General features: G+C 36.7%; 1 protein-coding gene and 1 pseudogene across 1 annotated transcript; both read right to left on the bottom strand.

The window, feature by feature from the left end:
- Positions 1 to 4,575: 4,575 nt before the first annotated feature.
- LOC102000865 (taste receptor type 2 member 125-like) lies at positions 4,576 to 5,514 on the bottom strand. The gene has a single exon (XM_005369248.1). The coding sequence runs from the start codon at positions 5,512 to 5,514 to the stop codon at positions 4,576 to 4,578; it is 939 nt and encodes a 312-aa protein (XP_005369305.1).
- Positions 5,515 to 8,887: 3,373 nt separating this feature from the next.
- On the bottom strand, positions 8,888 to 10,211 carry LOC102000586 (annotated as a pseudogene).
- Between the last annotated feature and the right edge of the window lie 811 nt (positions 10,212 to 11,022).

The following is an 11,022-nucleotide window of genomic DNA, read 5'->3' as shown; positions in this document are numbered from 1 at the left end:
AACAGATTGATATATGACACTCCCATATCACAGAAACACAGAACAACACTGGGAGGGAAATTCAGTGAATACTGAAATCACCCACATTTACTTTATAATATATATACCTCACTCCAAAGGGCAGGCAACAGACTTCATTAACATGCTATAAGGAATAAACAGAGCATCCTCAGTCAAGCCCTTTACTGTTTGAACAGAACATGTAGCAACCACAACTCTTGACCAAGTATCCTGCAGAGAGTCAGTCCCTAGAACCTCCTGCCAATTATTTTGAAGGAGCAGGAATAGACTTGAATGTTTTAAACTATGAAAAAGGTGGAACAGATCCACCTATATACTCAAAATACTAATTAATCACAACCTAGGACAGTATCTCTTGTTTGTAACTGTACCTATTGTCAACAACTTTGAGAAAGCAAGAATAAACTCAGATTCTCTGACCTTTTGTCAAGGTGGAACGGACTCACATCTGTGGGCCCTGGCAATTACTCCTTTTTTAGTTATGTAATAAATCCTGTGCTTCTGCTATAGGACACATGACCGTGCCTGTCTTAGGGGCCCTTTTCCCATTTTTCAGACTTACCTGTCCTCAATAAATACATTCTGTCAGGTATGTCCTTTGTCTTAGGCATTTGGAAGAGAAAGATTTTATCTGTCATTGGCTACTGGCCTCTGTAAATAAAGAGCTATGGGAGAGGTCATCTCTGGGTTCCGTGTACGTCTGAGCCAGTTTTCTGTCAAGAGAGTTAACCAGAAATAAGATAATGATATGCAAGCTGTTGTGGCCCGTGAGGGCCCAACATAAATTCCCTAATTCCTTAACCCAGCTGGACTGGAGTCGCGAGGAAAAGAACTGACACAGCTTACACCGTCATCATGGAAAAGGCCCGATCTCTCGTTTATTGTCCAAACATTTTATATACCCACACCAAATTGAGCAGGGAGGGGGAAAACATATTATGCCATCACCTAGGCAACCAGGTGCCTGGGCTTGAGTCACGTCCGCATCTAGCAGTCAGGTAGGCCCTGAATTAGCATCTCTATAAGACATCTTTCAAATTACAAAAGGAAGGAAGCACCAAATATCTGAACTCTTAAGTCATCAGCTTCAGTCAAACATCTCTTCTCAGGTAATCCACATTTTAACAAAAGAAGCTAGGAGCAGGCATCCTGGCTTTTGTTAAGGGCAGAGACAGCTTGTCTGCAGAGCTAGGTAATCAGCTCGGACCGGGCTAATGGCCTTTATGCCATATTGAAATATGGGCCCACAGCAAGCAGATAATGCTTTGTGGTACATATACTCTTATGGATATAATATCTCATAACAAAGGAGTGGAGGAAGATCAGAGGTGGAATTGCCTTTTTAAATGTTCTAGGATGTCTTTAAAAACTTTTAGCTACAATTAAAATCCAAATTTTTCCTTTTAAGCATATCAAATCTAAGGATATATTGGCAATATCAAGATTCTTTCAGACAAGCTCTAACCTTTTTATAATCAGTAATATCTTCATAATGAACTAAAACAGTTACAAACATTAACAGGTCAATTATATAATTCTAGCACACAATATAGAAAAAATAATATACAAACAATTTGTCAAATCACAGTTCTTTTAAATCCAGTCTAATCAGAAGACAAGAAAAGATTTCTGTGATGGGGGAGCTTTGAGGGTTTTTTCTCTCCTATAGTCCATTTGCATTGCTGCTTCTAAGTTTCAAAAATAAGTTTGAACTGTACCAGTCTGTGAGCAGCAACAAAAACTTTTAGGCTACTCCTCCCAATTCCTGAATATGGACTCTAGTAGATCTTTGTCTCCATAATGAGTCTTTTTCCCAAGAGGAGAAAAATGTAATCCCAAGATATAATATGGATAAACTGCCAAACATTCCATCAACATTCTAGAATTAGCTCCAAAGTAAACAAGACACATCGAGGTTCAGAAATTTGTTCAGTAGGTCCACCAAGAAAATAGGTATCACCAATTATCACTACCATCTTTCTTCCTGTCTCAGACTGCAGCATGATGAGATAACCAGGTCAGGAACAAAAGTTCTCACTCCAACATGTTTGTGGGGCAACCAGTGGCTACAATATCATCAGGACTGGCACTCCTCTATTTTCCAGACAGTTTCTTCCTGTGAAAAACAAAGCACAAACATACCTTCAACCCATATTAAAATAGGATTGGGTCTTTCCATAATAGAATAAGGGTATAAATCCCCTGCTTTTTTAAAAGTTGTGTTTTAAGAGCTCTATGGACATGTTAACTATTTGATTTATAGGGCCAGTAATTTGTTCATCAGCTTCTGTCAGCTTACTGGTGGAATTAAAATTATTATTCCCTTTAATAACCTAACCAAGAGGCTCAAGATCCCTTGTAAACAACAATACATAGGAGCATAGCCTTTGGATAACTCCCAAATATTTTCTGGAATCATTTAAACTTTCTAAGCTATCTTTCTAATCCAAGCTACAAGTATCACTAGCTGTCAGTTAGCAACTTGATCATTTACATTTTCACAGATGCTTACTTGGATGGGCAGAGCTGTGCTGTGGCCCATGTCTCTTTGCAAGGCTAGGACAGCTAGCTGCATTCTCTGCTGCTTGGTCTTCCCTCAGGGAATCTGGGTCCTCAGCCCGCAACATTCTGTTGAGCCACATGACATGCAAGTTCCCTCTGCAGCTCAGTGGTTCCACCACAGAGCAGGGATTGACTTAACTGTGGCATCAGCTCCCAGAAGTCTTGGTGGTCCCACCATTGGCAGGAGGTGGCCCCATGTTCTCATGTTGCCTGTCATGGTTCAGCCTTGGTAGGAGTAAGGATTAGAGTTATTAAGCAAATGGAACAGAGATAGGAAAGAAATAAAAGACAGAAACACAAAACAGTACTGGAAGGGAAATTCCATCAATACTAACATTGCCTATGTTTATTTTCCACATGCTCAAATACCTGCAAAAGCAGAGGGGCAGGCAACAGACTTCATTAACATGATATAAGGAATAAACAGAGCATCCTCAGTCAAGCATTTTGCTCATTGGACAGGACATGTAATTACCAAGCCTTTAGCCCAAATATCCTAGCACCTCCTGCTGATCTCCTTGAAGGAGAAAGAATAAAACTGAATTCTCTGATATTTTGGTCAAGAGAAAGAAGATCAACCTCTGTACTCAAAATGCTAATTAATTACACCCTGAATCAGGATCTCTTGTTTGTAGCCACACCTATTGTCAACAACTTTGAGAAGAAAGAATAAGCTCAAACTTTCTGATCTTTAGTCAAGGTGGACCTGACTCATTTTTTTCCCCCGGCAATTATTTATTTCACCACTTTTCATCAATATTTCTCAAAAATGCAAGTAGCATGCTTATCGTCACTTCAATGGCATTCTCCATCAGCAAATAGAAATACCAGATATATCAAAATTGTTATAGTCATACAATATTTGATATAAGACTTTTTAGTGACTGACTGAATGAATGAATTAGTGAACAACAATAAGAGAACATGAAAAGTGATTGCAAACCAGAACTCGACACTTTAAAGCATTTCTTTACAGAAATAAGTAATGAATTATCCATTTCGAGAAATTAGTAGGTTGATAACTTAATGAAAATTTAGTACTGAAAATACAGAACACATGATCATTTTTACCTCCTCTATTTCAACTCTTGAACATACCTGAACAGATTACCAATTTTGTTTACTCTATTTTCATTTCTGTCAAATAAGATCATTTTCCTGTTAATGATAAGACTGTGCCCCATAGGCTTCTTTACATTTCTATTCATAGCACAATTCAGTTGTTTCTCATCTCATATGTATATGATGCAATGAAGTAAGGACATATACTTTTCTAGAAGGATACTAAATTAGAAGACTGCTATCAGTCATAATTTCATCTTTTACAAATTAAATTTCAAATGTTTTCTTACATTCCTGATGACTGCATCACAAAATGAGTACCGCCTAAGGGCCACAGTTGTACCTCAGAATGATTTATTCCTTATTTCTTTAATTTGAAACAAAGACTCTAATAGGATAATGAGGATGATGTGACCTTGTGATATGGAGAAATTTAAAAAATGCTTCCTGGAATTTTCATTTGAATTCAGGTATGCAGAATACCTGAATTCCAACAAGTATTTTAGTCTTCTAATTTAATATGTTTAGGATTTGTAACATTAAAAGTTACATTTATTAGAATAAAGCTATAATGTTCTCTCCATAGTGTTTATTTCTCATATGTACCTGTATATAACATAGTTTTCTTTTATTTTAAACATTCAGAAAGACTCATGGTGACAATTCTCTATATTTATTAATAGAATGATGTCTAATAGTTAATCATCTTATATTAATATATCCCTGAATATAATTATACTAATGTACCTTTATATAAATATATTTCTATGAATGCAGTGTGTTGAATTAGAGTTCACTCCAACCACACATTTTCAGGTTACAAAAGTGTTATTCTCCAAAGCAATGAATAGAAATTCATAAATTTCCAGCATGCAAATGTCTCGTGTGGGCTGACGATCCCCAGAAATTGCAGCATATTCCCTAACTATTTTAGGAACCAAGGCGCTGAGTGTTTTGGGGTTTGCCCCTCAGCCACCACAGTACCTTAAGTGAAGCCTGTCTCAGCTTATTGTCTGCCAGGATCAAAACACAAGAGTGGACTGAAGGATGTGCACATCCAATAATCTGGTGATAAAAAAGCAGCATGCGTCTCTCCAGGATTTCAAATCTTGAAATCAGAACAAAAAATAACAGAAGGACAACGGCATACAGCAAGAGAAATGCAGTGACAGTCTGTAGAGCTCTGATGTGGGCTGTGGTACTTGCATGTCTGGATTCTCTTGCATTGAGCTGCATGATCTTCAGATGTCTCCACAGAGAAGTGCTGAGCAGGAAAAATGTCATTAAGGACACAGTTAAGGGTATGAATGTGAATATGTATTTGGTTAATAAAATAATTTTGCTAAGTTGCACAGAATTCTCCAAGATAGAACTAAAAGACATGTTACTTTTAAATCCATCAAACCAGGCATCAAGTTGTATGTTTGTAGCTATGATGTTAGAAAATAAAAGAACCAGAGATGCCAGTAGTATTACTGGGACCACCTTGTTAACTCTCCACTTTAGGTAAAGAAAGATAGAGTTGAAAAAATTACCTATTTTGAGAAAATAAAAGATACTGAGGCATGTAGCAAGCCAGACGTTGAAATGATTGGACACTGTCAATAAAACAGTAATTATCTTTATCATATTCTCACGAATCAACAAATCTGACCAGACATTATATAGATATGCAATTATAATTACAAATGAGAATTCAGTGAACCTGCAGATGGCCAGAGCAGTGATAATCTGATCCACTGAAGAGATATTTCTTCTCTTGACCAAGTCCATGATGTTCACCACTGCTATGAATCCATTTGCTGAGATTCCAAATATGAATTCTGCAAAGAGAATGGCCACAGAGAGGCTCTGAATGAGATCACCCATTGTCCATAAATAATGCAGGAAGTCTAAAACAACTCTTAAAGTTCCTTAATGAAATAATTTCAAGTGGCAGTGGTATTTATTGAATATTACAAAATATTGTCCCATTGATACAATGATACATTGATACAGTGCTAAGCCAAGAAACATGAAGGTCTCCAGGACACTGTCATTTTCCAGACACAGAGTTGCTTGGAACAGATGCAGGATGTTCTGAACAAAGCAATCTGCAGTCTTATAGTTGACCAATGCTGGAGCAAATACTCAATTTTCATGTAATGATATGCAAAAAGCCAATTTGCATGATTTTGAAGTTTTTATCTTTTTTTTCATTCTGATGATGCTTTTCTCCTCTAACATCCTCCTTTTGTCTTAAATACACATTTTAGTCTGTCAAAATAAGCCTGGGTCAACAAATAAAACAAAACTCTAGTGCGCTTATAGAAAACAAAAGCAAAAAACTTCCTAAGAAACAAAGAAGGGTTCATAAAAAATTTCAGGGTATGTACACAGATTTAAACCTCCTCATGTGTAAGGTTGGAGTTTTCTAACTGAGTTGTCTTTCAGAGAGGTAAATGCAAAGCAAATATTTAATAAGAAAATGTGAGTTCATTTTGAGGCAAACATTTGTGACCATAGCCCAAGAACACAAATTCAGGTGGCCCAAGAAAAAAAAATCAACATGGAAATGGTTACATGAACTTCTTCTAGTTACAGATAAGAGAAAATCATAAAACAAGGCATTTCTCACATGTGCTGCAGTGGTATGAACAGCTGGTAAGTGGATTACAAAAAAACAGATGAAACTCTGTTGTAGGAGCTGCGGGATGCTTCCCACCACTCAGCTCCCGGACACTGGCTAGCTTTACCAGAAATAATTACATGGAAACTGTATTCTTTTAAACACTGCCTGGTCCATTAGTTCCAGCCTCTTATTGGCTAACACTCACATCTCAATTAACCTATTTTTAATAATCTGTGTAGCCTCACGAGGTGTGGCTTACCAAGAAGGATTCTAGCCTACATTCATCTAGGGTCAGAGAATCATGGCAACTGTCTGACTCGGCTTCTTTTTCCCAGAATTCTGTTTTGTCTACTTCGACTACCTAATTTTCTGTCCTATTAAAAGGCCAAGGCAGTGTTTAAAAGAATACAGTTTCCATGTAATTATTTCTGGTAAAGCTAGCCGGTGGCTGGGAGCTGAGCAGTGGGAAGCGGCCCACAACTCCTACAACAGAGTGGCATTTTGTTTAAACAGAAAAAGGGAAAATGATGGGGGAGAGTCTTCTGTTTTGTGTTGATTTCATTGGTTATATAAAGAAACTGTGTTGGCCCTTGAATAGGACAGAAAATTAGGTAGGCGGAGTAAACAGAACAAAATGCTGGGAGAAAGAAGCCGAGTCAGTCAGTCGCCATGATTCTTTCACTCAACACAGAGGCAGGTTAAGATCTTCCCTGGTAAGCCACCTCGTGGTGCTACACAGATTATTAGAAATGGGTTAGATCAATATGTAAAAGATAGCCAATAAGAGGTTATAATTAATGGGCCAGACAGTGTTCAAAAGAAAACAGTTTCCATATAATTATTTTGGGTAAAGCTAGCCAGGTGGTGGGACAGGCCCACCGCTCACAGAACAAAACTCTGCTAATGCTTTGCAGTATGATTTGAAGATATTCATAGCTTTTGAGGTTAGTAGATGTGAGTGTTTTGTTAGTATACTCAAAAGGTTTTTACTCATAACTGAAAGAATAGGGATCAGACACACAATTGGACAATAGATTGCTACTAAGGAGAATAAGGATTGCCAAAGATAATTTGATTTTGGATCTGTAACATTATAATTCTCCACAATTGAAAAGTTCTAGTCAATGAGTAGGCTTGGATGTCACCAAGGTTCCAGGTGTCAGGGTAGGCCACTAAGATCAGCATGGCTGGGGTACTCGGTCGATAACCTATTTATGCCCTGCTTTCCCCAGGTGCAAAGCATGGCATGGAGCTGTTGCTTTTTTTCTCTCATGTTCCCAGGCCTCAAAATTCCTGCTTTTTTTGTGCTTGTTTTTGATTTTTGTTTTTATGAGACAGAATTTTTCTGTGTTCCCCTGACTGTACTGAAAAATTGTTCTGTAGACCAGGCTGACGTCAAACTCACAGAGATCTGCTTACCTCTACCTCTTGAATCCTGGACTTAAAGGTGTGACTGCCCCACCACTCAACAATTCTTGTAAATAAAATCTACCTCAAACAAGTCTACAATATGTGATTTAGAATTAGTATACTAGATGCCTAAAAGAGGTGGTGATTCGTTACTGAAATCTACATACGCTTAGTTTTGGTTACACAACTCTCTTACTCTTACTCTTCATTAACTTACCCTCTACCTGCTGAGGTGTTTCTCTCCCCTCCTTCTTATTCCTTTCCCGTACTTTCATATTCAGTGTGACCTACTAAAGATGAAAAAAATCATTGGTGTGGGGAAGGCAAGAGAAGAGGCAATAAGGAAAGAAAAGAGTATAATAGAGCTGATGAATTCTAATCACAGCTATTACAATTTCCTTAGAGTATTGAGATAGTATCAATGAAAACCTGTCATAAAAATTGTGTAACAGATGAATATATTTACAATATTTAACTACACTTCTTATTTTCGTTGATAAAATAATGCTGGATTTTCTTCTAATACAGATGTACTTAAATTTGCAACTTTTATTCCAGAATATAAAAATATTTTTAAAATAATCAAATGTTGTTTTTAACTATTTCATGCATGAGGTACTGTATTTGTATCAGTTTCATCCTCCTTCTGACCCATCTCCTCCCACAAATTCCACTTAAAATCAAGGCCTTGTTTTGCTATAATTATCATCATACACACATACACATACACACAAACCAAAAAAAATCTCCTAAGTATAGTTTTGCTTGTACACACCCATATTTAGGGTTGACCAGCAATAAATAACCTATCAGAAATCTGAAAAAAATTTGATATATACATGTTGTACAAAGAACAATGTGAACAGCAATGATTTCTTGAAACAAGCTAACAGTTTTACATAATATTTGAAAATAGTTTTAAACTTACTGTATAGAGGATAAGTATTTTTATTTGTTATACCTAGCTCTATAATTCTGAAAAAAATGTGAATCATATTCTGAATAATGACATAGTTTTTATTAAAGCAGTATTAAGGAAATGCTAAAGACAGGTTTTCTTGTATATTTTATACATGTTCACAAACACAAAACATTGCTAATTTGGTAGGCACAGATATACTTTCCAGAAATTTCTTTAAAAATAATTTAAACATAGTCCATTTTTCAAAAGCAATAGGAAGCTACTAGTTACACTACATCTCTGATATTGGTTGAAGGACTTTAAGGTTTCATTTCTTTCAGTCAGAGGCTTGTTTTTACCTACACCATTGTCAACACTAAGGACTGATTGAATTTTCTGTTTCCCCATATCAGTATGTTGGAATAGCTTGAAGGATATAATGTTCCAATAACCTGGCAAATCAGGTGGACTGGCTCATCCAGAGACTTCATATAACTGTGACCTGATACGATTAGAGATAGAAAGAACATGAAAAATAACAGCAGAAAGGAGATCACAGCTTGCAAAGCCTTAATGTGGGTCATAGATCTTGGCATCCTCTTCTGTAAAGAAAGCTTCATTGTCTTAAGGTGTTTACACAGAGAATAGATTAACAGCAGGAAACAGATCATGATCATAGATATGGTGAAGGGAACGGCATTGTTTAAAGTGAATGTCATCATAACTGTATGCTTTAAGACATAAGCCAGTTTGGTCTTCCCAGTCAAGTTGCCACTGTGATCGTTCACTTGGACTTTAACACATGTGGTTATCGTCAGAAGATTAGAAAACAAAAACACCAAACTTCCCAAAATTACAACTACAATGACACTCTTAGTTTTTTCCCTTCAAGCCAAGAAAAATAAGGTTTGAGAAATTGCCTATCTTCAGCAAATACAGTATGCTGAGTATAGTTGCCAGCCAGGTATTAAAGGGTTGGTTATACTCCAGGCATAACAAATAAAAAATTTTACTTGTACAGTTAATAAAGCTGGATTAAACACAGTTAAGCACCAATTCATTAATACTATGCAAAGCAAATCAAACCTGAAGATGGCCAGAGCAGTGAGAATCCTATCAGCTAAGGAGATTTTGCTTCATTGGTGCCGCCAGTAAAGTTCACCAGAACAATGAAGACATTGGCCAAGCTTCCAAGTATAATCTCTGCCATTTTTGCAAGGTTGCAATGACCAGAAAAAAAACTCATCTCCTCTGAACAAATAGCTTTTAAAAGAGGAAAACCGAATTTTAGTTCTCGTGTCCAGGGCTGTGATTTATGTGAACACGCTGATTCCTGTGCTCTGTATTTACAGTCAGTGAAGATTATGCTGTGTTTAAATACAATGGCCCATGTCTAGGGCAAAAGCACACCTGTATGCTGGTGAATCTCTTTGGGGCTGTTTTTTTTTTTATAGAAACAAGAAAGTTTACAAAACATTTCAGGTGGATTTTATTTGTACAGCCTTCTAAGAACTGGCGAGTTTCAGAGCTGAGGTTAGAGGGAAGCTACAGTCTCATTTGCAAGCATGCAAATAAACAAATCTATGGATTTGGTTTAAAACAGTTTCCTCCTGCTTAAGCTCACCATAATTTGTATGCATCCATGTTACTGATTTGCTATTAAAATTTTAAAACTCAATCAAAGGATATGAAATGAGTTTGTAAATCCCTTGCTCCTTAATGTTTATATATAGAATTATTACTAATTGTTAAATGACAGATCTATTTGACAAGAACTTTAAGACATTGAAGAAAGAAATTGAAGAGGGCACCAGAAAATAGAAGGATCTCCAATGCTCTTGGATGGGTAGGATCAACTTAGTAAAAATGGCAATTCTACCAAAGGCAATTTATGAATTCAATGCAATCCCCATTAAAATCCCAACAAAATTCTTCACAGACCTTGACAGAATAATAATCAACTTTATATGGAAAAACAAAAAACCCAGGATAATCAAAACAATCTACAACACATGGGCACAGGAGACCACTTCCTACATATAACCACAGTAGCACAGACAATAAGGGCAACATTGAATAAATGGGACCTCCTAAAACTGACAAGCTTCTGTACAGCAAAGGACACTGTCACAAAATGACAACCTACTGACTGGGAGAAGATCTTCACCAACCCTGCAACAAAGGTCTGATCTCCAAAATATATAAAGAATTCAAGAAACTAGATTTTAAAATCCTTATTAACCCAGTTAAAAAATGGGGCACTGAACAGAACAGAGAATTTTCAACAGAAGTTCAAATGGCCAAAAGACACTTAAGATCATGCTCAACCTCCTTAGCGATCAGGGAAATGCAAATTAAAACAACTTTGACATACCATTTTACACCTGTCAGAATGGCTAAAATCAAAAACACCAATAATAGCCTTTGCTGGAGAGGATGTGGTGTAAAGGGAACA

This window comes from Microtus ochrogaster, unplaced genomic scaffold, assembly GCF_000317375.1.
Source record: "Microtus ochrogaster isolate Prairie Vole_2 unplaced genomic scaffold, MicOch1.0 UNK46, whole genome shotgun sequence".
NCBI lineage: Eukaryota > Metazoa > Chordata > Mammalia > Rodentia > Cricetidae > Microtus > Microtus ochrogaster.
This window is presented reverse-complemented; position numbering and strand designations above follow the sequence as displayed.